Source organism: Microcaecilia unicolor, chromosome 3 (genome assembly GCF_901765095.1).
Source record: "Microcaecilia unicolor chromosome 3, aMicUni1.1, whole genome shotgun sequence".
Classification (NCBI taxonomy): domain Eukaryota; kingdom Metazoa; phylum Chordata; class Amphibia; order Gymnophiona; family Siphonopidae; genus Microcaecilia; species Microcaecilia unicolor.
Window position 1 is genome coordinate 458,180,432 of NC_044033.1, and position 26,449 is coordinate 458,206,880.

General features: G+C 45.3%; 1 protein-coding gene across 3 annotated transcripts in view; it reads left to right on the forward strand.

Annotated features, from left to right (window-relative positions):
* Positions 1-26,449, forward strand: part of FBXO9 (F-box protein 9) — a 303,722-nt gene that overhangs the window by 35,244 nt on the left and 242,029 nt on the right. For all 3 annotated transcript variants that reach the window (XM_030198962.1, XM_030198961.1, XM_030198963.1), the window contains exon 2: positions 275-352. In XM_030198962.1, the coding sequence (XP_030054822.1) occupies positions 275-352 (78 nt within the window). The remainder of the gene's footprint in view (positions 1-274; positions 353-26,449) is intronic.

A 26,449-nucleotide genomic window follows, 5' to 3' on the forward strand; every position in this document is an offset into this window, starting at 1 on the left:
TAAGATTTCCATGCCCCTTCGGTTTGTTTTTTTCTATAAGCACAGGTACAGTTGTGTATCACAACATTTTGATTCTAAGCATGTCATATTCACAACTTTTATAGCTAGGTTGCTCAGTTATTATGCTGAACATATGAGTTCTTTGGGTTGTGTTTAGATGAAAGCTCTTATGCTTCTTACTTCAAATAGTCAATACCAATTCATGCTTATGCTGATTTCTAGTTGAGTATAATTTGTGGCTGAAGTTTTGTAGTTTTTGTCTCCTCTTTAATAGGCAGAAGGTGATGAAGATTGTTACCCTGACATCTTGAAAGCTGATGACAATGACAGGCCAACTGAAGCTAACCTTCAGGTACGCTGTAATCCTGGTACTTTGCTAAGCACAAATTATCATAATTATTCTATGATGGTGTTTTGCAAACTGGGGGTCAGGATCCCAAATGAGATCACATCATTAGTGGATGGAGCCACAGAAAGAGGGCTTGTTTTCTTCTTTCTGGATCTTCTGTTGTAAGAGGTTGTACCACTGTGACCTATGTCCAGTAGTAGCAGTCAGGATGGGGCCTACATGTCTGAATGTTCACAGGTCCTGCTGCTCCTCATGGATGGGCTTCCTTTCAAGACTGGGAACTCGTATAGAGTATATGGTTTGTTAATGAATGCTAACACACAGGGTGTGCTGGCTGCTGCTACTGGATCTGGAAGGAGGAGAAGCAGGACTTGAAGATCTATTTGTGTTCATAATCTGAGCTGGTGTGAATTTTAAGTGCTAAAATGGGTCAGATAAAGGTTTGGGTACTACTGCTCCAAGAGAACCTGTTTTCCAGGATATGGCATCCCACTGCCACTCTTTGTGACCTTGGGCGAGTCATTCACTCTCCATTTCCATTGGTACAAACTTGGGTCTAGATTTACCAATGTGTTGATGTGATTTTTTTTAAATGCAGGTTATTTAATTCAAATCCCTTAATTGTTAATGTATGTTAACTTAAGATATATGCTTCCTTAATGCATGTAAATCTAGCCCTTAGACTGCATGCCCTCTGGGGTCAAGGAAATACATACTGTACCTGGATGTAAGCTAAATCTGTGTAATTAAATAACAAGTAGTCATTCCTTAGCGTAAGCAGCAGATGAATCCAGAGGCTTGTAGGTTGTGTTTATCTACCAGCAGAAGGAGATAGAGAGCGCTGAACTGCACTGTTTTAATATAGTAGTAGCATAGTAAAATGACGGCAGATAAAGACCTGTACAGTCCATCCAGTCTGCCCAACAAGATAAACTCATTTACATGGTATGTGATACTTTTTATGTATACCTGAGTTTGATTTGTCCTTGCCTTTCAGGGCACAGACTGTCGAAGTCTACCTAGCACTGTTCTTGTACTAAGTTCTGGCGCTAACCAGCCCATCCCTATCTATTCAGTCACAATCAGGGCATAGACCATAAAAGTCTGCCCAGCTTCCATTTTGTTTCCCAATTACTGGCGTCGCCACCCAATCTCCGCTAAGATTCCGTGGAACCATTCCTTCTAAACAGGATTCCTTTTGTTTATCCCACGCATGTTTGAATTCCATGCAGGGGATAAACACAAAGGATGGAATGCTCCTTGGTCAGTCAGTATTCTCTGTCAGGCAGATGGATGGTTTCTCATGAGCTCCTGATTTCTTCTGCATGCAGCCTATTCTAGGTCTCTCAGTTCAGTTGAGCTAGAGGTGTGTGGCTGAGTGGTTCCACCTTTAGGGGGTATACCTGGTCTCTCTAGGTCCCTTCCCCACCCTGCTGCTCTCTCCAGCCCTTCTCCATTCTCCTTCCTCACTGCCCTTTTTGGGGCAACAACCACCTAAATGCTGTTCTGTGAGGGCATGTGTAAATGGTATAGGATTAATTACAGTGAATGACAAAAAGAAAAACAAAAAGCATGGAGCTGGTCTGTTTCTTTACGTAGTTTCCTTGATAGCAGTGGTCCCCTCAAGTCCTATGCATGTCATAGGTACAGAGTGGTCACCCAGTGGGTGGCACGTGCCGGTCTACTGTTTTCTGGGCGGTCAGTGCAGGCAGTGCTTCGAATGGCTGAGAACACTGGCACTCCACTTCTCTTCTTAGCTTTCTTTTGTTTTCCATGTTAGCTTTGCTGTATGGTACTGTACCCTGCCACTGGATTGCTCTGTGACTTCTCTGGCACTTGGTCACCTGTTTTGTTTATGGTACAATTAGCAATTGGCTTTCTGGTTCCAGTAACCAGCTGAGAGTGGGCACCGAAATCCAGAGGTTGCTGATTTATGTACCTCTGCAGCTTGCGGTCCATAGTGCTCTATGCTACACAGCTGGATTCTGTTGCTCCATCTCACTGTGACTCTCTGCCACACTAGTTAGCTCCAGTGCACAGCCATGCTGACCAGTTCTGGTACACATTCTCACGGGCCTCTTTGACACTGTCCGCAGCCAGAGAGTTCTAGCTTAGAGGCCTCTTCATCTGTCCAATGTCTAGTCCCTTTTTGGCCAGCTTACTACTGGGGGTAATCTTTTTTTGTCAGGGCAGCTCTGGAGAGGTTGGTTTGCAGGTCTAGGGACTCCGATCCTCAGAGGTTGCAAGGATCACACCTCAAGCTCCTTTTCTTCCTCTCAGGCTCATCTTCGCTGTCATGAGCCCGAGTGCTTCCCGACCAGACAAATCTAACCTTCCAGGTACCCCTCTTCAACTAGACAAACTGCTGTTCATGTTGTCGGGATGGATTCAGCTTCAACCTCCAGGTCTACAAGGCCTTCTGTGCCTCCTGAAGATGGGGTCTCATCTCCTTGGGTTTCAGGATAGCAGAATACCTCTGCAGGTTCCATAAGGAGAGGACCAAAATTGACTTAGACTGATGTTCTTGGCCTTGCTATGCAGGGTTACTAACTGGAGTTATCTATTTCCTCTGTGTATTTTCTCTTGGAATCTCTGTGCCAGCTCTGGTCCCAGTCTCAGCCATTTCAAGCCACCTTCCGTACGATTCTTCATATTGGGCAAAATTGAGGTGTCCCAAGTCTCAGTTGGGTACTGAAAGTTATTCTTTTGCTTTGTGGTTCCAAAGTAGGGAATTACCTTACACCTCGCCATGGATTTCAGAAGGGTCATCAGAGTGTTAAGGCTCAACATTCATATTGGGACCATTGCAGTTGGTAATAGTTTCTGTTCCGCAGGAGAATTTCTATCCTCCCTAGATCTTAAGGAAACATGTTTGCATATTCCCAAGTCTCCTTCACACAGAAGGTTCTGGGTTTGCGTACCTTAGAGGTCATTCTCCCTTGATGATCAGCCTTTCCAGTGGTGGTGGCCTTCCTTCGCAAGCATAAGTTGCAGGCTCTTCCACTCCTCTCTGTTGGCTGGTTTTGAGGCTCTTCCTGTCTTGAGAGTCTGCAAGTTTCTTCCTGGATAGCTATTTTTATTTGATTTGTACCAGGTACCTTTCTTGTGCAGCCAAGGATAGAACAATCTCCTCCAGCCACAGGCTCCCGGTACAATGAAGAAATAAATGTCCACCAGTAACTTCAATCTTAAGGACTTTTATTCATGCAGGTTTCTAGTACACAGTTCCAACAGTAGCATAGCACATACCAGGATTCTATACAGGCTTACAGTCAGCTCCAGTCTGGGCTCTTTATCCAGTGCACATAAACAGGAGTTCAATTCCCAAGACAAACAGTTCTTTCCGTCCATCATCACAGTTCAGTCACCAAGCGGCAGTTTCTACCTTCTATCCTCTTTACCTTCAGGAGAGTTCAATATTTAGGGACTCCCTCTACCCAAGGAATTTTAGCCTGCTTCAGTACTTTAGGGACCTCCCTGCCCAAGGGTTTTCAGCCTGCAACTGCTTCTCTCCTTCTGCTTCTCTCTCCTGAACTGAACTCCACAGCTGGGACCCCTTCCCACCTGCCTAATTAATCCCTGGCCTCAGCTACCACCACCAATCATTCCCTTCCATTAGCTTCCTCACACCCAAACCAGCTGAGTTAAGCATTAGACTAATGAGACCAATGATGAGCTCCTGCACACAGGGTTTCCTAACTCTCTTTCCGCCTAGTGGCAGCCACTCTACACAACCTGCCAGCTTACACCCGTGTCTTCCCCGATTGCAGCTAGGAGTCCAGTCCGGGTTCTTCATCTCCCCCTCTGGCTCCTTGCCTGCAGTGCCTTCTGGTACTTGGTATTTCAGACTGAAACTGCGTTAACCCAACTATCCTGGAGGTGACTTTATCACAATCTGTAGGTTTCAAATTCATATGCTCCTAGTGGTGGTTGTTTCCTTCACACATCTTGAAATATCTGGGAGTGCTATTCTATATAGGCTTTGGGAAGTCATGTCTCTCCAGAAGAATTTTCACCCAGGTCAGATTCTACTTTCCCTTCCAGGTCTTGGGGTCTGGGCATATGTTCAAAGTCTGAGTGCAGTGGCCTCTATCTTTGACGTTCTTCCATGTGCCAGATTCCACATTGGACCACTTCAGTGGTTCCTCCTCTACTTTTACTCTCCTTATCTCTTGGACCCTCTGAGTCAAGCTCAGCCATAGCTGGTGGTTCCAGCGCTGCCTTCCTTGGGCAGTTCAGCAGTTCTCTCTCTTGGTGAGTGGCTATCTGCAGCTTCTGTGCTGCTAGGGCGTGCCTTAGCTGCATGCCACAGATTTCTTTCAGGAGTCTGCCTGTCGACATCTTCCTTCATTGACAGATGTAGAATCAAGGCTGGCATCTTTGGTGGATTCCTTGTATGTCTTGTTTGGGTATCATTCGAGCAAATGTCTTTGGCTACGCTGTGGCCACTGAGCGGCCGTTCCGTAAGTACATAAGTGTTGCCATACTGGGACAGACCGAAGGTCTATCAAGCCCAGCATCCTGTTTTCAACAGTGGCCAATCCAGGTTACAAGTACCTGGAGGAGTGGCCTAGTGGTTAGGGTGGTGGACTTTGGTCCTGGGGAACTGAGGAACTCAGTTCGATTCCCACTTCAGGTACAGGCAGCTCCTTGTGACTCTGGGCAAGTCACTTAACCCTCCATTGCCCCATGTAAGCCGCATTGAGCCTGCTATGAGTGGGAAAGCGCCAGGTACAAATGTAACAAAAAAAAAAACCCAAACAAACCCCCCCCCCCCCCAGTACAATACATTTTAAGCTGCTTATCCTAGAAAATAAGCAGTGGATTTCCCCAAGTTCATTTTAATAATGGCTTATGGACTTTTAGGAAGCTATCCAAACCCTTTTTTAAACTCTGCTAAGCTAACTGCTTTTTACCACTTTCTACTACTACTACTATTTAGCATTTCTATAGCGCTACAAGGCGTACGCAGCGCTACATACACCTTGTAGCGCTATAGAAATGCTAAATAGTAGTAGTAGTAGAATGAGGTAAAAAGCAGTTAGCTTAGCAGAGTTTAAAAAAGGGTTTGGATAGCTTCCTAAAAGTCTCTCTTGCAATGAATTCCAGACCTTGCCTCTTTAGGAAATTCTATGAGTAAAATATGCACTAATCATTCTGGAACAACAATACACAACATAACATCTAACTGTAACTCATCTTTTCATTTAAGAAAAGAACTAAGACGTACCTTTCTCAAGAAACCCAATGAGTATTCCATATTCATTAATAGTTATTTTGCCAACCACTGTAAAACATAGTATCATACAACCTTGTAATGTAATTGAATCAGTGTAATATCTAACAACTGTTAAATGTAAGTTACATTGAACCAAACCTTGTTTATGGATAATTGTGGGATACAAGAATGAATGAATGAATTGCACTTTGAGTGAAGAAATATTTTCTCCGATTTGTTTTAAATTTACTACTTTGTAGCTTCATTGTAGTATTTTTCGAAAGAGTAAACAAGCAATTCACGTCTACCCGTTCCTGTTCACTCATTATTTTATAGACCTCTATCATATCTCCACTCAACTGTCTTTTCTCCAAGCTGAAGAGCCCTAGCTGCTTTAGCCTTTCCTCATAGGGAAGTGGTCCCTTTATCATTTTCATCGCCCTTCTCTGTACCTTTTCTTTTTTTTTTTTTTTCAAATTTATTTTATTATTTTCCATTAGAACATAACAGTATCCACACTATATCATTGTACAGAGATTAGAACTTCTCATTCAACTAACATGTTTCCAACTATTATCCCCTCCTCTATTATATTCCCCCCTCTTAGGTAGTTTTGTGACCAATACTCTAGACCTGTCCATGTGACGCATTAATCAGGAGTATCCGGGAGGAGAACCACTGTTCATAGGGATTCCACGTTTTATGATGTTGTGGAATACGGCCAGTGCGTAAGGCTGTTAACTTCGACGTCAGATGAATATAGTCTAATTTCCGCAGCACTGACTGTAGTTCCGGAAGTGCGGGTTGCTTCCATGCCGCAGCCAACACCAACTTGGCGGCCACAAATAGTTGCACGGCAAAGCGGTGTATGGAATTAGGAATTCTTGCTGGTTTAAAGTGGAGCAAGCAGTAGTCCATTCTCATCGGATAGTTCACGCCTGTAACTTCACCCAAAAACTTCAAAATCTCCCCCCAGTAATCCTGCACATGCTTGCATGCCCACCACACATGAGACATATCCCCTACTGCCCCACATTGCCTCCAACACAGAGCTGACCCAGTTTAAACATTTATATTTCAACTTTTTATTATGAAAAATCAACCAATACAATATAAACTTCAAGCATAGTATGTATACAATTTTTCTCTTCTATTGCTCTGTTTAAATACAACATTTACAATTGACGGCCCTAAGATAATATGATCCCCTTTCCTTGCTCCCCCTCATCACCTATCTCCCCCTTCCCCCCCCCCCAATTATCCCATGTTGTACACCATACATGGTGGTAGTTATCCATTATTCTGTGATAGGTATTAACAATGAGAACTTCGTCCTTTCTGAGTCATTTTATCTAAGTAGCATCCCCACATTTTAAGAAATCGGATTTTCCTTTTGCAGTGCCCTTTAGCCTCTTTCGCCTCCCATACCAGTAATTGATGTACCCGGTTGCGCCAATGCCAAAAAGTCGGTGGATTGGTCGTAGTCCAATGTTGCATAATACATTTCTTACGCTACAAGACATAGTTTTCGATATAATATTGTTTTGTCAGCGTTCAGTCTCAATTGTGGCTCTTTCAGATCTATTACTAACTGCAGTGGATTCATTTCTACTCCACTGCACAGTATACAAGATAGGTAGTTAGCTATTTGTCTCCAGTAGCGCTGTATTAATAATACACATCCCCAAAGCGCATGATATATAGTATTATCATATCTATTACATTTCAAACAGAGAGCTGTCTCGATATCCCCCGACTTATATAATTGAACTTGGGTAAAATAAGCTCTATGAAGCACCCTATACGCACAGTCCTGTAATCTGCACCCCCTATTATGCGTGGGATATCTTTTATCTGTGCGATAATATCCCAGGATTCCCAAATCCCGCCCACAACCTTTCCCATTTCTGTCAAAGCTGGGTCAGCTCCTTCCCAGGAGCCAGCCCCATAGCTTCTGATGTATGTGAGATATAGATGGAGCATTTCGGAGATCTCATAAAAAAAATTCTGTATTTTATTGCCCAATTTGACCCTCAGTGCTCTTTATTTAATGTTGTATGTAATGTTTAAGTTGGCAGTGCGCGTATTTGTCACCCCATCCTTGCACCCCCGGTGCCAACATCTGCTAAGCAGCTCACTCCTAGTTGTTCCCATCTATCAAAAAATTTTATTCTCCAGCCCTGGCACAATGCCAGATTGCCCTTGATACTTAGGAATTAAGTTGTTCTCGGGTCTCCTCCTAGTAATGTCCCTAAGAATCTCCATGCTTCTCTTATGGCATAAGCGAAACATTGTGTCTAATCTATGTGGAATCTCATTTTTCTGTAAATGTACTAATGATATATAATGATATGGACTAAAAAGCGCCTCTTCCAACTCAAGAGGTGTGTGTACAGGGGATTGAGCTATACATCTCTCACCTGACACAGGAGGCAAGCCATATTGTAATATTTAATATTGGGAATTCCCAAGCCCCCTTGTCTCCATCCTCCCAGCATATATTTCTGCTGCATCTTAGCTCGTTCCTGGCCCAGCAAACCTGAACACCAGTCGATACAATTGTTTTATATGTTTCTGCAGCAACGCTATGGCAGGGTCTGTAATGTATAGAGCCATCTCGGCAGTATCACCATTTTAATGAGACAATCCTCCCCGTCAAAGACAACATCAAGGTGCCCCATGAGTCTAGTTGTTGGTTGTCTGCTCTAATAGCTTTGTAACATTTAGATTATATATCTCCCTCGGTCTAGATGGCAGCAAAATACCCAGATATGTAAAAACGTATTCGCCCGTTTCAAGGGGAGTCCTTCCGGCCAGAGGTTTGGGTGTCTAAATTTATCGCGAGAGCTTCCGACTTATCTGTGTTAATTTGAAGCCAGAGTAGTCCTCCATATTCTCGGAATATCTCTATGAGATTCTTCCAGCGTCTCTGCGGCTTTGTTATTATTATTAATAGATCATCAGCGAACGCAGCTAGTTTGAATTCCTGGTTTCTGATTTGCACTCTAGGAATCGCTGTACACCGTGTATGTCTCTGATTAGAGGTTCTAATTGAAGTGCAAAGAGCAGGGGCGACAGAGGGCAACCCTGCCTGGTCCCCTACTAATCTGGATGTCCCCTGATACATTACTGTTTACCAGCACTTGTGCTCTGGTGAACAATAGCACCGAGTATAGAAAGGGCCACTCCACTCTATCAAACGCTTTTTCTGCGTCGAAGCTAATCATTAAGCTTTTTCGTTGGAGTGACCCAATCTTTCCAAGGCTGTCAGAATGCTCCTTAAGTGTTTGGTGATTGATCTGCCTTGTACAAATCCCACCTGCGCTTTATGAATAAGGTGAGGTAGTACCCTGCCCAATCTATTTGCTAGAATTTTTGCAAACAATTTTGCTTCTCTCCGTGAAAAAATACTTTCCTCAGAAAAATGTCAGGAAGTATTTTTCACGGAGAAAGTAGTGATGCTGGAATGCCCTCCCGCGGGAGGTGTTGGAAATGAAAACGGTAACGGAATTCAAACATGCGTGGGATAAGCATAAAGGAATCCTGTGCCGAAGGAATGGAATCCTCAGAAGCTTAGTCAAGAACGTAGGCGGGGCTGGTGGTTGGGAGGCGGGGATAGTGCTGGGCAGACTTATACAGTCTGTGCCAGAGCCGGTGGTGGGAAGCGGGACTGGTGGTTGGGAGTCAGGGATAGTGCTGGACAGACTTGTACGGTCTGTGCCAGAGCCGGTGGGTTGGGAGGCAGGGCTGGTGGTTGGGAGGTGAGGATAGTGCTGGGCAGACTTTTACGGTCTGTGCCAGAGCTGGTGGTTGGGAGGAGGGGCTGGTGGTTGGGAGGGCGGGATCGTGCGGGGCAGACTTATACGGTCTGTGCCCTGAAGAGCACAGGTACAATCAAAGTAGGGTATACACAAAAAGCAGCAAATACGAGTTATCTTGTTGGGCAGACTGGATGGACCGTGCAGGTCTTTTTCTGCCGTCATCTACTATGTTACTATGCTTCTTGGTTGAGTAGGGAGATAGGTCTATAAGAAGTTACCAGCTTATCGTCTCGTTTGGGCTTGGGAAACTCTACTATTCGGGCCATGTTTAAGTGGTCGGGCATCTTACCCCTCTCTATCCATTCATTAAACAGCTTGACCAAGGTAGGGACAATGCAAAGTGATGCACTTAGGGAATAGAAATCCACGGGAGACGTATGTGTTAGGTGGCGAGAGTCTGATAGGTTCAGACGGGGAGAGGGACCTTGGGGTGATAGTATCTGAGGATTTGAAGGTGACAAAACAGTGTGACAAGGCGGTGGCTGTATCTAGAAGGTTGTTGGGCTGTACAGAGAGAGGTGTGACAGCAGAAGAAAGGGGGTGTTGATGCCTCTGTATAAGTCGTTGGTGAGGCCCCATCTAGAGTATTGTGTTCAGTTTTGGAGGCCGTATCTTGCTAAGGATGTAAAAGAATCGAAGCGGTGCAAAGAAAAGCTACGAGAATGGTATGGGATTGCGTAACAAGACGTATGAGGAGAGACTTGCTGACCTGAACATGTATACCCTGGAGGAAAGGAGAAACAGGGTGATATGATACAGACGTTCAAATATTTGAAAGGGATTAATCCGCAAACGACCTTTTCCGGAGATACAAAGGCGGTAGAACGAGAGGACATGAAATGAGATGAAGGGGGGCAGACTCAAGAAAAATGTCAGGAAGTATTTCTTCACGGAGAGAGTGGTGGATGCTTGGAATGCCCTCTCCGCGGGAGGTGGTGGAGAGGAAAACGGTAACGGAATTCAAACATGCGTGGGATAAACATAAAGGAATCCTGTTCAGAAGAAAGGATCCTCAGGAGCTTAACCGAGATTGGATAGCAAGCCGGTAGTGGGAGGCGGGGCTGGAGGTTGGGAGGCGGGGATAGTGCGGGGCAGACTTATACTGTCTGTGCCAGAGCCAGTGGTGGGAGGCGGGACTGGAGGTTGGGAGGCAGGGATAGCGCTGGGCAGACTTATACGGTCTGTGCCAGAGCCGGTGGTGGGAGGCGGGGATAGTGCTGGGCAGACTTATACGGTCTATGCCAGAGCCGGTGGTTAGGAGGCGGGGCTAGTGCTGGGCAGACTTATACGGTCTGTGCCCTGAAGAGCACAGGTACAAATAGGTATACACAAAAGTAGCACACATGAGTTGTCTTGTTGGGCAGACTGGATGGACCGTGCAGGTCTTTTTCTGCCGTCATCTACTATGTTACTATGTAATTCCCCCATCAACTTATAAATTCTGCTTTATATCCGTCTGGGCCTGGAGCTTTACCGGATTTGCTCTGAGCTATGGCCCAGGAGACCTCATCCTCATTAATCTTGGCATTCAGGCGATTACAATCACTACTCTGTAGTTTCGGGGCTTGAATACCATCCAAGTATAGCTCTCCCGGGAGTCCCTCCGGGTCTGATGCCTTATATAGACTCTGATAATATGTTTGGAAGGCTAACCTAATTTATTGGTTGGTATGTAGAAGTTTCCTCTCTGCACTTTTAATAGTTGTTATGTTCTAGAAGCATTTTTAGATGCAATGAGTCGAGCTAATATTTGCCTCCTTTGTTCCCATGTCTATACAATTGGAAATGATAGTAGGCCTGTGATTTCACTTCTCTATCGTGTAACAGTGAGTTCAGAGCCATTGCATACCATCATCTCTTGTCTAATTCGATTACATGGGGTCAGGCCATACTGTCTATTCAGTTACCTAGTTGTTTTTCGAACCTCACAATTTCTCTATCTCTTGTTCGTTATATTGCGTAACATAACTTATAATTTCGCCTCTCAAAACTGCTTTCACAGCTTCCCAGTAGTTAGTGGTTCCTACAACCGAGCCCTCATTAAAATGCTTGTACTCAGCCCACTTTGCTTGTAATAGTCCCCAAATCGTGTCTCTCTTAGTAAATATGCCGGAAACGTCCACCTTTTAATTCTCTTCTTCCCCACCTCCATTCCATTTCAATCTTACTACTGAGTGGTCTGATATAACACAGGGATCTATGTGTGCCTCTGTGATGGTTGTTAGTAGTGTGCTGGACGCAAGCAAGTAATCAATTCTAGATGAGGAACCATGCGCTCTAGATTGGTGTGTGTATTCTTTGTCTAGTGGATGAAGGGTCCACCAGACATCAATTAAGTCAAGCGTTGTGTAAAAATCTGGCAAGCCCCTAGTACTTATCCGTCTAATATCCGTTGGAGGGTGTGATCTATCCAATACTGGATCCCAAGTCATATGAAAGTCTCCTCCCAGCAGCATGGGCAATGTTTCTAGTTGCATGATCTGCTTTAGCAATTTCTTATAAAATTTTAAATCTATAACATTAGAGCGTAGACACTACCCAAGATTATTTTTTGTCTGTTTATTGTAACTATGCAAAGAATAATCTTCCCTCCGGATCTTTTACTATTTTATGCACCTGGGCTGCTATTCCCTTCCTAAAAAGGATTGCCACCCCTCCTTTTCGGCCAAGAGCCGCAGATGCCACACAGTCTGCTACCCACCATTTGGCTAATTTGGTATGCTCCACGTCCGACAAATGCGTTTCTTGAAGCATCACAATATCCGTCCCCAATACATTTAAGATGTCTCAGAATATTTGATCTTTTGATTGGGGAGTGTATACCTCCCACATTCCAAGATGCTACCTTAATCTGTTACCCTCCTGTTCTAACCATTCTGTCCCCTGATTCTCCATTGTACCTGAGAGAAGCCAGCCCAGCCCCAGCCTCTCTCCTTTAGATACCAGTCTCTCTCCATCTGTAGCATTTGATTTCTTAGTTTACAGTGACCTCTTTCATGGTCTCCCCTTACCATCCTATCATACCACATTGCTATCAGTCCTACAGTGTAAGCTTGAGTACCTCCCCCTCCCCATCCCTACCTTCCTGCTGAATCCCTTCAATCCCCCCACCCACATCTGACTTTGTATTCTTCTTAGCCCCTCCCCTCTCTGAAATCCTCTCCCTCTATCCCCCCCCCCCCCCGTTCTCCCAGGCCCTATGGAACTAGTCACGTATAACCCCCTCCTTCCAGCGTCCCCTTAAGCATTACCTGCCCTCACCAATGGTTGTGCCCTTTCATAATACCCCTGCTTCTGTCTACCACTTCCCCATTGGTGAGCCCTAGTCCCTTTGCAGATATGTCATTCCCGCTAAGTATGCAATCACAATCATTTAAGCATGTCCAAACTTGCAACACCCTATATGTCTATGTTATCAATAAGAGGCTAAAGTCTTTCCCCGAGGTATCTTGTGGGTTAGACAACAAACCAATCTGTATAATCAAAGCTTCTTGCTACCAAATCATCTAAGTCCTATAGCAAACTAATCATCAACATTCAAAACATTATGCAGCAGTCCCAGGGTGAGATACCTCGTCCCCTGCCCTCTCTTCATCCTCTGGGTCAGCACAATTAGCATCATCGAGGGCTCGCTGTTATTTTGCAGTTCCATCCTCTTCCCGTCCTCCTCATTGAGAAGCTCATGTTGTGCTGTATGTCCTCTCCTTGGTCAGCGATACCATCAAACTAACACCAAATCAGTACCCGCAAGTGAACCTCCCAAGGAAACCAGATGGGGTCTGCTAAGGCAACTGAAGTCAATGTACATTCCATCTGCCACCCGGCAGGGTGGGTAATCTGCAGTGCTAGGTTCCTTGGGTTAGTTAGGTGCATAATAGTTGTCAGTCCCTCAGCGCGTTGCACCACGCTTTTGGAGACTGACGTCCAATTGTAATAGTATCTGCATCTGTCAATCATCAATTACGAACCATATAAATCAAACAGCACATTCAAGTATCTTGGTTAGGAAAGGGAGGAGGGAGATGGGACAACAGTTGAAGGACAAGTAGGGTCCAATGAAGGTTTTTTAAGGAATGGTGTGACTACGGCATGTTTGAAGGCATCAGGAACAGTCGCAGTGGACAGTGAAAGATGGAGGATATGACAGTAGAGAGATAGTATTAAGTAGATGGTGGGAATAGGATCAGAGGAACAGGTAGTTAGTTTCGAGGAGGAAATAAGATGTGTAGTTTCCTCTTCAGTGATTTCAGAAAAGGAAGAAAAGGAGGCAGGAGTTGGAGGGTTGAAGAGAATGGACTAAGGGAAGGAGAGGTGGAGGTGACCTGGTTGAGATTCAAGTTTAATCTTGTGAACCTTATCATGAAAGAACTCAGCCAGAGTCTGGGAGGAAAGTGAAGGGGTGGGGGGTTTGGAGGTGAAGGCACTTGAGGAGAGAGTTCAGGTGGCAAAGAGACGTTGAGGTTTTGAGGCCAAGAGAATTTGTCAACTGGATGTAATAGTCCTGTTTGGCAAGTAAAAGAAGCAGACTGGAAGGAGGTCAGCAAGAATATGAAATGTATGAAGTCTGCATGGGCACGGAATTCAGGCAGAGCGGGCACAGGAGCGTAGGTAGCGGATTCTAGAGATCAGCCAGTGTTGGGTTTGGTACATTTTACAGAACGGGGAATGGGAGGAGCAAGAGTATCCAGAGCAAAGGAGAGAATAGTATTATAGGAAGAGACAGCCTCATTGACAGACTTGGATAATATAGTGGTAGAGAAGAGATTTGAAACACTGGAGGACGGAGTAGAAGGGTCATAGCCTGAAGATTACTAAATGTATTGGTTAAGATTGGACGGGACTGGGGAGGAGGGTGATTTAAGTGTGAAAGTTATCAGATGATGGTCAGAGAGGGGAAGAGCTGAGGCACAGAAACTGGAGAGTGAGCAGTTTGAGGAGAGGATAAGATCAGTGGCGTAGGAAGGGGGGGGGGGGCGGTGGGGCGGTCCGCCCCGGGTGCACGCCGCTGGGGGGGGTGTCGTCTCCGTTGGTTTCTTGCTCCCTCTGCCCCGGAACAGGTTACTTCCTGTTCCGGGGCAGAGAGAGCAAGGAACCAATGGAGCCGACGCAGCTCCCAGCGACGTGGGCTTGGGGGCGGATCGGCTCTTCCGCCCGCCCCTCGCTGCCAAAGTAAGGTACAATGCGCTCCGGGGGGGGGGGGGGGGGGCGTGCGCCGAGGGGGGCGCCGCGCTGCACCCGGGGGGGGGGGGAGATGCGCAGCGGCGACCCGCCCCGGGTTGTCAGCCGCCCCCACTACGGTACTGGATAAGATCAAGACAGTGGCCATTCCAGTGAGTGGGGGCAGTGGAGCACAGTTGAAGATTGAAAGAGGATGTTAAAGCAAGAAACTGAGAAGCATAAGAGTCAGAGGGATCATTAGCAAAATCCCCAAGAATGAGGGAAGACGATGGAGGTTCAAGAAAGAAGGAAAGCCAGGCATCAAAGTCAGTGAGAAAGGAAGAAAGGGACTTATCAGGGGTTCGATAAATGACTTCTACTCGGAGAGGCAGAGGAGCAAATAGACGGATGGAGTGGACTTCAAAGGAAAAAAAAACAGTGAGACTAAGGTGGAACAAGAGGTTGGCCGCGGAGGTGGTGCATGGCTACTACTTTCACCCTCTTGTGTAATAATATAAAGGCCTGTTTCTATGGTATATGAGTGTGCAGAGCTTCCAAATCAAAAGTGACCAAAACAATGTTGGTCAAATCCCCATCAAATTCGTCCAGTATGTTAATTACATATCTCAGAAGCATTCCAGTACCTACACTCATTGCTATTCAGAAGCTATACTGCCCTTTCTAATTCCTAACATACAAGAAATGTAATTCGTAAAAAATATATGTGCATAACTAATAATATTAGGGCGTCAGGTAATCGGTTATATGTATAATTCCCTATTTATGCAATACAGAACTCAAAAGGGAAAGGAAAGAGAGACAAGGTTTGATACCCCCACCTTTCTACAGTTACCATATAAATGGTCTACATATTATTTACAGGCACCCATCTTGTTCCTGAAACATTTAAGGGGTTGAGTGACTCTCTCTAAGATGGGGGGGGGGGGGGGGGGACACTATTGATTCAATTGACGTAAGACAAGAGGTCAGCTAAACAGGATTAGTGATGTCTTCTTATAAGCTCCATGGAGCTTATCAATCCAGAATGGCCCCTAGTGTACGAGATCTAGCAATCCTTTCTCATATAAGGTAAAAAATAAAGTATATAAACAAAATTAGACTAGACTAGGCACTTGACTAGGGTAGCACTTTCTTTTTCTGGAGCGGGGTAGAGCAACATAATAGATAATAACATCATAATCTAATAACTCATCAGGTGTACTCTTCCTGTTGGACAATTTCTCTGAAATCTCATTATATGGGGTATATAACACACACACTTACTCCTATCAAGCAGCGTCTTAACATAAATCCGACAGTTGACACCTCGTTCTCATGGCAAAAGCTTACTGGGCAAACATCTCCTTCATACTAACAACATTAACAGAACAAAAAGATAAGATTGTCTACTACTAACAGTGAGACATTCAGGGTTTTAACATTATAATTTCCATAGAATCCGTAACTGAAATCCTTTTTACAGCTATAGCATTTAATACAGATGGGAAAACTGAGAAAAGTGGTTAAAGCCTGTCATGACTCAAATAATATTAGCCAATCAGGAATGTGACCGTCAATCAACCAGTGAATACTTAGGTATAGCTGAAAATCAAGTTTAGGCAATGCCTCTTCCTGTTGCTATACATTTCAGAAGAGTATCGGTTCCTTTCATTCCTTGTTGAAAGAGTCCATCAGGATTTGATCCTGCACCAGATTGTAGGTCTTCAGGATTTTGTTGAAATCTTCACCCATCTCTTAAGATAACCTTCAGATAGATAGTACTTCCTAACTGTTCCAGCAGGTGTTGCTGTTCATTGGTGGTAAAAGTGGTGTCTTCTGGCAATAGACAGTATGGAACCTGAAAGGTACTTCTTCCACACTTGATCACTGTGTAACTGGCACTGGATAAGATCCTCTCCACTTTGACTTAAGGCAGTTATTTCTGGTGAACACCTATGGATTAATTCTGATTTCAAGCTACAGCCGATGATACAATTCCTCAGCCTTGTCTGGGAGGGCAGCAACCATCTGTAAAGACTATATCACACAGATTAGATTTTCTTCTTGTCATAAAACTCTTAAAGTTTGCAGCAAGTATAAACAAAAGGAGTGCCTTCATAGGCCTGTCAGTAATTATTTCATTTAATGTTAATTCTGCCCTGCGATTAGATTTACTTTTTTTGCTCAGGAGAGCAAATGGCAGACTATGAACACAGTCTAATACAGTTTCTGTAATCCAGTAATCTTTATTTTCAGTCTTCAGTGTTTATTAGTTCTTTCTATTTTCTCTGAGTCTCAACTCTAGTACAAAGTGTGGAGCTGGTGCTGTATAAAAACTTCACTTCCTGTTGGGCTGTAAAAAAAGAATGCCCTTATCACTAGAGAGCCATATTATGACCTCCCCAGGAAAGATAAGTGCTGCATTAGCTTTTTTACTACTCATCTTGAAAATACATTTTTCGAAACAATACTCAGATCTGATATATGGACAGCTGAATAAGAATCCATTTGCAAAGTCAGAAGATATCCTACTGGTATGGGGGTTTGTGTTCTTGGCTGGGCTTTACAGGCTTAGCAGTTTGTTTTCTTATAGATCAGGGAAGAAGCACATAATTTTCCGCAATTTATGGACAAATTTGGGATTGCACAGATCTTGTAAAATTATGAATCATCCCTCCTCTGCTGTCATGGCTGGTGTGGGTCTTCAAAAGCACATCAAAAAGCAAAGTACATCCAGCCTGTCCCAAGAATCCAGTTTCGAATTGTGGCGCCTCTGCTTGGGCTTGGATGATGGTGTGTAAAGGAGGAGATGGCAACACTAGGTACAGGGAAGGCAGCATATGATGTTCCCCTAAAGCAGCCGCCCTAGTAGCATGATCAGCAAAAGAATTCCCATGAGATACTCATTGTGGGCTTTAGAATGGCTCTCACATTTAACAGTAGTAATTCCCTTTGGATACATAATAGATTTAAAAAAGGCAGAAACATAGGGAGCATTATGAATTGGTTTCCCCCAAAGATGGTAAGAAACTCTTATTTTCCCAAAGTCCTGAATAACTCCATATGCATAATGACTATCGGTAGTATTTCACAGGCATGGGTTAAGGCAACAATTTCAGCATTTTGGGCACTATGAACATCAGGTAAAGGAGCTTCTTATAGGTTACTCCTATGGCCCTCCATGCAGCACTGAATGCATTCATAGAGGCCTCTTCACATCGGCGTTATCTATGAGATCTTTCAATTCTGGGCTGTGTTTTTGCTAACTGCTGCTTGGCCATTCTTACATCTCTTAATCTTTCACCTTGCCTTCCTCAGTCCTGCTTCTGGATCCTAGTCTACCCATAACTAACCCTCCTCTCCTTAGGTGTTTGTTCATTTTATCCATATTTTTTCACTCTTACTGCAGTGGGTTGACGACAGGAGTTCTTATGATTCTCTTAAGGTGGCCAACTGCTGTGTCAGGTAGTGATGCGCATGAATGGAAGAATGTGATTACCACTGTCCATTTATTTTATCTAGCAAAACCACAGCTGTGGATATGGGTTTGGCGCCTCCGTTGACTGAGCCGTGTGGCTGGGTTTTCTCTTTAGTTCTTTCTGGTCTGCTGGATTGTTTTCCTCTTCGTCTGCAGTTTATTACCGGAATCTTGGGGCTTTAGGTGACCTTGACCCTCATCACGCAGCTTGGGGAGTTTTTGTTTTCCATCTTCTGGTCCATGACCTCTAAGTCCTGTCTGTTCACAGTTTTACATGACTTATCATGAGCTCTTCTGCAGTTGTTCATGCGGTGTGCTTGTCCTACAAGTTGTTCCCTGCTGGAGGCTGTTTTCCATTGGGTATACCTGCTGGCACTAGACCTTCTTTTTGCCGGACAGGTATTATTTTGATAATATTCTGCATCTTTCTGGATGTCGTTTGAGCATGACTGGGTGGGGGCTCATCTTGCTAGACCCTGTGCTTTTTTTCCCCTCGTGTAGGGATCCTTTTTTTTTTATTCGCTGTACTTTTCACTTCAAAGTGGTTTGTCTCTCATTTTTACACTCACACTTTTGTGTGTGTTATGGAGATTCCACTTTCATCTCCTCTCTCCCTGAGTGGTTCTTGTCTGCTGCAGAGGTGGGCTTTGTCAGCTGCCTGTTTCACCGTTTCTCTCAGATTATACTCCTTGGGTATTGGTTTGGTGTATCTTACTTTGGATTGCTGGGTCACTCCGTTTTGAACCTAGTAACAGTTCTATTTTTTCTTTTCTGTTGCACACAAGTGGATTTCCCATGAACACCAAGTCCTCACAGCTTCTGTTGGTCTTTTCTTTGCAGTGGTGATTCTCTTGTCTGAATCCTCTCATGATATTCAGCCCTGTCATGCGTGTGCTGCACCCTTTGCACTGCAATCTTTTATTTAGTTGCCATCTAGAACCTGCAGTCTCTATTCACTTTCCTTTTCTTTCACTCAGTTGTGTTATCCAGGGGGATCCTCTTGCTGATCGCAGTGCTTGAGCCCTGGCTCAGCCATTAGCTTATTTCTGAGAATTTCTGGGCTTACTATGTAGTTTTCATTCTACGGATTCTCTTGTCATTTCTGATTCAAGTAGCATGCCTTCTACTTCTTGGACCGACTTAACAGTCTGTTTGCATCCATAGGAAAACGACTTCATTCGAGTTTTGGGAGGTGATCCAGCTGCCTTGGCCCATTTTTTAATTCTGTCCCAGGCTTTACTTCTGACGACTTGCATTGTTGCTGATTCCTATGTTTGAACCTCACCTTTGCGAGGTGCAATTTGTCATTGATTGTTGGTTCTAGTGAGCCTGGTAGCTAGGGATTTCCCACATGTGAGAATATTGGCCTGTTTGTCTTCGGAGAAGACGAAGATACTTACTCGTTGCAGGTATTCTCCGAGGACAGCAGGCCATATATTCTCACAAAACCCTTCCACCTCCCCTAGGAGTTGTTGCCTTTTTTTCTTTTATACTTAAGTATTATACTGATGCTCCACGTTTGCTTGGCGGGCGTGTGGTCACTTGCGCATGCGCAATAGAGCACCACTTGTGCTCCAGAAGACTGTTTTTAAAAGCTTGTTACAAGCTCTGAGACTAGGCACGCAGGACCGTGTTACCCACGTGTGAGAATATATGGCCTGCTGTTCTGAGAGAATACCTGCTACAGGCAAGTGTCTTTGCTATATTATAATGGGCACTAGAACATCAGTACACCTATTGAAAAATATTAACAAGTCAGATTGATGCTACACAGACATTCTATACAGTGCTTAACTTAATACCTGGCCTCCTTCATGCACACAGAACATACAGACTCTCATATATAGAATAAGTAGCCATAACCTAAAATAGAAATATATAGACAAAATGAATCTGAACTTCCAAGAAGCCAGACACTGCACACATTGCAATACCAGAAAAAAAGAAACCAGTGATGCGTGGCCTCCTGTACTGTGCAAAACAAAAATAGCAGCTGCAAATTAAAAAAACTAATACATTCCAATCACTACATTAGAAATGAAATGCAAATAAAGCAAAAAACAGAACATAAAGTGATATATTTTATTGCACTAACTTAATACATTTATTGATTATCTTTCAAAGACCAAATCTCTTTCCTCAGTTCAGGCTGGTGTAATGCTTTTACTTTCCTGACCTGAGGAAGGTGGTTTTGGCCTATGAAGCTTGTCAAAACATATATTAAGTTGGTGCAATAAAAAAAGTACACCTAATTTTCAATTTTTTGCTTTATTTTATTAATCTTTGGAGTGGACTAAGGGCCTCTTTTACTAAATCACACTAGTGATTCCTGGCATGGCAAAATGAGAGGAAGTGTGAATCGCTAGCGGAGCTTTGTAAAAGAAGTCCTAACATGGCTACCACACTAATTTAATCTGAATTATAAATAAAATTCTTTTCTACCTTTCTTGTCTGGCCATTTAGTTTCTCTGGTTTCTGCTTCTTCTGTCTCCTCTTAACCTCTCTTGCCAGAGTTTTCTGTCTGTTTCTCTTCTTTCTTCTCTTGTCTTCTGTACTTCCTCCACTACATTCATCTCTGACCACTTATCTTTCTTTTTCAGCTTCTTCTATTTTTCTGCGTCGCTATCTATTTAGATTTTATTCATTCTTACTATCCAGTCTTTAAGCTCCCTTTTTTCATGGAATCTACCTATATTTTTCCAAATGTTTCCCTCACTCAGGCCCATCCATTCCCCTTTCTCTTATTCCCGTCTTTCAGTATCTCTTTCCCTTTGTCATATAACATCTCCTCTCTGTTTCTTTCTCTTCCCCTCTTCCCCTCCACTATGCAGCATCTTCTCTTAGTATCTTCTGTTCCCCACATGAATTCCATGCAGCATCTCCACTCTTTTTCTGTCTCTCTCCCCTTGCCAATCAGCATCACCCCAATCTTTCTTTCTCTCACTTACCCCTATCCAGCATCGCCCCAATCTTTCTTTCTCTCACTTACCCCTATCAGCATCGCCCCAATCTTTCTTTCTCTCACTTACCCTATCCAGCATCGCCCAATCTTTCTTTCTCTCACCTTACCCCTATCCAGCATGCCCCAATCTTTCTTTCTCTCACTTACCCCATCCAGCAATCGCCCCATCTTTCTCTTTCTTCCATGTTATCCAGAATTGCCCCATTTCTCTCCTCCCCATTCAGCATTACAGTGTCTTTCTCTTCTCCCCCATCCAGCATTGTGATCTGTCTTCTCCCTCATCCATCATTGTTCTCTCTCTCTTCCACCCAGTTCAGCATCAGCCCATCTCCCTTTCATCCCATCCACTATCTCCCTGTCTCCCTCTCTCTTCCCCCCTCCAGCATATTTCCCTCTTCCTCCCTATCCAGAATCTCTTTCTTTCTTTCTCCCCCCCCATACAGCATCACCCTCTCTGCCTCTACTGCCCAGCATCATTCTGTCTCCTTTTCATCCCCCCTTATCTCTCTTCCCATCCACCGTTCGCCTATCTCTCATCCCCCATCCAGCATCTCTTAATCTTCCTCCCCATCTCTACTTCCGTCATTATCCTAGCTCTCTGTCTCCCCCCCCCCCCCCCAGCATCATTCTATATCTTCTCTCTCCCCCCAGCATCGCTCTTTCTTCTCCTCATCCAGCATCACTCTCTCTCTCTCTCTCTGCTACCCCATCCAGCACGGTGCAGTCTCTGTCCCCCCCCCCCCCAAATCAAGTATCACCCCATCTCTCTATATCTTTTTTTTTTTTTTCTCCCATCAAGCATCACCTCATTTCTGAATCGCTCATTTTTCTTTTATCTGGAGGTGGGGGAGTATTTATTCTTTTCCATATCTTAGAATTGCAGGAAATAGTGCCTTTGAGGTGGCCGCTTTGACACTTCAAGCTTCTGTTTGTAGTTCTTATGCGGCTAGAGCTTGTCTCAGTTGGCTACATTCTGTCATGGTTTCGATTTTGGAGTCTGATATGCTGGGAACTCCTCAGATGTCGCTGATGGATATTGGGCTGGCTGAATTGGTCCGTGCTTCGGCCAAACTCATGGCCTTGACCGTTTCCTCTCGGCGTCTTCTGTGGCTCCGTCATTGTGCTGCAGATATGGTCTCTAAGCAACGGCTCATTAAATTGCCTTTCAGAGGGAAATTGCTTTTTAGGGAAGACCTAGAAAAGATTGTTAAAGATTTGGGGGATTCCAGATCTCAGCGTCTTCCAGAGGATAGACCCAAGTCTACTTCCAGGCAGGGAGCCTCGAGGGTGACGTTTCAGAGACACTCGACGGTATCTCCCGGGGCGGTCCAACTCAGCCTTTCAGCGTTCTCATTTGGGCAGCATTCTTCCTTTCGCAATGAGAAGCGTCTGGCTGGACCCCCCTCTCATCAGGGGGCTCCTTCTCGGGCCTCCCAATGATGGGGCGCAGGTCCACTCGGGAGGAGAGCAGATCGGTGGTCGGCTTTCTCTGTTTCTTCCAGAGTGGGCCAGAATTACTTAGGACCAGTGGGTCCTCAATGTGGTGCAAGAAGGTTACAAGCTAGAATTCTTCTCTCCTGTCACAAACTTTTTTCTGGAGTCCCGCTGTGTATCGCTGGCCAAGAGGACAACGGTTTCTGCAGTGTTTGCGAGGCCTGCTAAGGATAGGCGCTATCGTGTCCCTCCTCTCGGTGCTCCATCTTCTTTGTGGTTCCAAAGAAGGGAGGGGCTTTTCGGCCTATTCTCGATGTTATAAAAGTAAACCAGTTTTGCGGGTTCGTCACTTCCGTACGGAGACATTAAGGGCAGTTATTGCTCCTGTTCAACCAGGCGAGTTTTTGATGGCTCTCGATTTGAGGGAAGCTTACCTGCACATTCCCATTTGGCAGCCCCATCAGAGATTTCTCAGATTTGCGGTGCTGAGTCAGCTCTTCCAGTTTCGGGCCCTTCCTTTCGGAATGGCCACTGCCCCACACACTTTTTCCAAGGTCGTGGTGGTGGTGGCGTTCCTGTGGAAGGAGGGGATTCGAGTGCATCCATATCTCGACAACTGGCTGATTCGGGGCGACAACAGCAGAGGAGAGTCGAGTGGTCACCGAGTGATTGCGGTGTTGCAATCCTTAGGTTGGGTGGTCAATTTAGACAAGAGTCATCTGGTTCCTACTCAGAGTCTGGAGTATCTTGGAATGCAATTCGATACGAAGCGGGGGAAGGTGTTTCTCCTCGAGGGGCGAAGGATCAAATTGCTTTCTCAGGTACGGACCTTATTGAGTCATCACGCTCCCCGAGTGTGGGGCTATGTTCAGCTCCTCGGTTCCATGACTGCGACCTGGAGGTCATTCCATGGGCAAGGGCTCACATGCGGCCTCTTCAGAATTTCCTTTTGAGCAGGTGGTCGCCGACGTCGCTGGAATATCAACGACGCCTTCCTTGGTCGAGCCGGGCCAGGGACAGTCTCGCGTGGTGGCTCCGGTCAGCCAATTTGCAGAAGGGTGTTTCTCTGGCATCTCCCAATTGGGTGGTAGTCATGACGGATGCCAGCCTTGCGGGCTGGGGAGCCCATTGTCTTCATCGAGTAGCCCAGGGATTGTGGACCCCTCTTGAAGTGACTTGGCCAATAAATCGTCTGGAGTTGGGAGCAGTCATGAATGCGCTGCAGAGTTTTCAGGACCTTCTGCAGGGGCAGGTGGTTCGTGTATTCTCGGACAACACCATGACGGTGGCCTACATCAATCGGCAGGGGGGCACTCGCAGTCTTCCCTTGGCAGTGGAAGTGTCTCATCTTCTAGTATGGGCAGAAGCGCATGTTCAGAGTCTGTCGGCAGCGCACATTGCGGGTCAAGACAATGTTCAAGCGGATTTTCTCAGCCGAACTCTTTTGGACGCAGCGGAATGGACACTGTGGGACTCGGCTTTTCAGCTGATCTGTCAACGTTGGGGAAGACCAGTAATGGATCTCATGGCCATGGCTTGCAATGCCAAAGTTCCCCAGTTCTTCAGCCACAAACGACAGCCAGGATCCGCAGGATTGGACTCTCTCCAGCCATGGCCGGAACAACAGCTACTGTGTGTTTTTCCTCCGTGGCCTCTGATAGGGAGAGTTCTTTGCCGCATAGGGCGGCATCGGGGGCCGGTCGTTCTAGTGGCCCCAGACTGGCCCCGATGGCTGTGGTAGGTGGATCTCGTTCGAGCACTCTCAGAGCCACCATTGCGACTTCCGGTGACTCCCGATCTGCTGCATCAAGGGCCAGTTCAGATGGAAAATCCCTCCCGCTTTGGTCTTACGGCCTGGCAATTGAGAGGCGGCAGCTGAGGAAGAAGGGATTTTCAGGACCAGTCATTGCCACTCTTTTGGGGGCACGGAAGCAGTCTACTTCAGCAGCGTACGCGCGAGTGTGGATAGCTTTCTCAGCGTGGTGTGCTTTGCGTGCTGAATTGCCTTTTCGGTGCGGTTATTCTGGAGTTCCTTCAGGATGGTCTTCAAAAGGGATTGGCATATAATTCCCTTCGAGTGCAGGTGGCTGCACCAGTTTGTTTTAGGGGCAAACTGGACGGTTCCTCTTTAGCAGCTCACTCTGATGTGGTCCATTTTGTACGCAGGGCTCTTCGACTTCGGCCTCCTTTGCGGCAGCCGTGCCCGGCGTGGCATTTGAATGTGGTAGTGCGAGTCCTCCAGACCCCACCGTTTGAGCCGTTGAATAAGATTTCTGAGAAGGATCTCACACTTAAGACAGTGTTTTTGGTGGCCATCGCTTCAACTAGGAGGATTTCTGAAATTCAGGCTTTGTCTTCCAGAGATCCTTTTTTGCAGTTTTCTGAAGCAGGAGTGTCGATCCGGACGGTGCTATCGTTTCTAACTAAAGTGGTTTCGGCTTTCCATGTCAATCAGGCAGTTTATCTTCCGTCGTTTTGAAGAGAGGATTATCCGGGGGAGTTTGCTTCGCTACGTTTCCTGGATGTGCGGAGAGCCTTGTTTCGGTACTTGCAGATCTCTTAACGAGTTTCGACGCTCAGATCATCTCTTTGTGCTCTTGTTGGGATCAAAAAAAGGTGAGCCGGCTTCTAAGGCTTCCAATGCTCGCTGGATTAGGGAAGCCATTGGAGCGGCGTATCTGCTACAAGGGCGGGCGTCTCCAGTGGCCCTGAAGGCGCATTCTACTCTGGCACAGGCGGCTTCTTGGGCGGAGGCGGAGGTCTTATCTCTGGAAGAGATTTGTTGGGGTCCCGTCATACTTTTGCGAAGCATTACAGGCTCGACGTTTCTGCTCGGGAGGATGCGAGTTTTGGGGTGGGAGTGTTGGCGCGGGGAGCGTCAGCTTCCCACCCTACTTAAGGAATGCTTTGGTACATCCCACTAGTTCCTGGATTCATCTGCTGCAAGTGACAAGGAAGGTAAAATTATGTCTTACCTGATAATTTCTTTCCTTAACGCAGCAGATGAATCCAGGATCCCTCCCTAGTTCAGCCAACGGTTTTTTTCATTTTCCGCGCAGTGTGGCTATTTTTTTCTTCCAGGTTCTCTTTTGCAGAGTTCAGACAGATATGGGAACACAGAAAGGATTCCGATTTCTGGATCAAGTTGCAGTTATTTCGAAGTTCTTATTTGGTTCTCTGTTTTCCATAGTGAGGATGGTTTCTGGTTGTTATTGGTTTAATATTTTTGGACTTGGCAAATGCTTACAAATGACATACTAACTGAGGAAGGAGCTGGCCATCAGGCATCACTGCCTTTAGTTTGTTTATCTCTATCTCCACCTGCTGGTAGGCGGACTTAACCCACTAATTCCTGGATTCATCTGCTGTGTTAAAGGAAAGAAAATTATCAGGTAAGACATAATTTTACCTTATCTTCTCCAAAAGAGAGATCCTGGATAGGAGGGGAGAGATTAGTAAGCTCGACTAAGGAGAGAGACCTTGGGGTGTTGGTGTCCAAGGATCTGAAGGTGAAGAAACAATGTGAAAAGGTGACGGCTGTGGTCAGAAGGATGCTAGGCTGCATAGAGAGGAGTATAACCGGCAGAAGAAAGGAGGTGTTGATGTCCCTCTACAAGTCGTTGGTGAGGCCCCACTTGTAGTATTGTGTTTAGTTTTGGAGGCTGTATCTTGCTAAAGATGTAAAAAAAACTGGAAGCGGTGCAAAGAAAAGCTACAAAGATGGTATGGGATTTGTGTTGCAAACTGTACGAGGAGAGAGACTTGCCGATCTGAACATGTATACCTTGGAGGAAAGGAGAAACAGGAGTAACATGATACAGACATTCAAATATTTGAAAGGTATTAATCCGCAGACGAACCTTTTATGGAGATGGAAGGCGTAGAACTAGAGGACATGAATAGAGGTTGAAGGGGGAGGCAGAATCAGGAGTAATGTAAGGAAGTATTTTTTCATGGAAAGGGTGGTAGATACGTGGAATGCCCTCCCGCGGGAGTTGGTGGAGATGAAGACGGTAATAGAATTCAAACA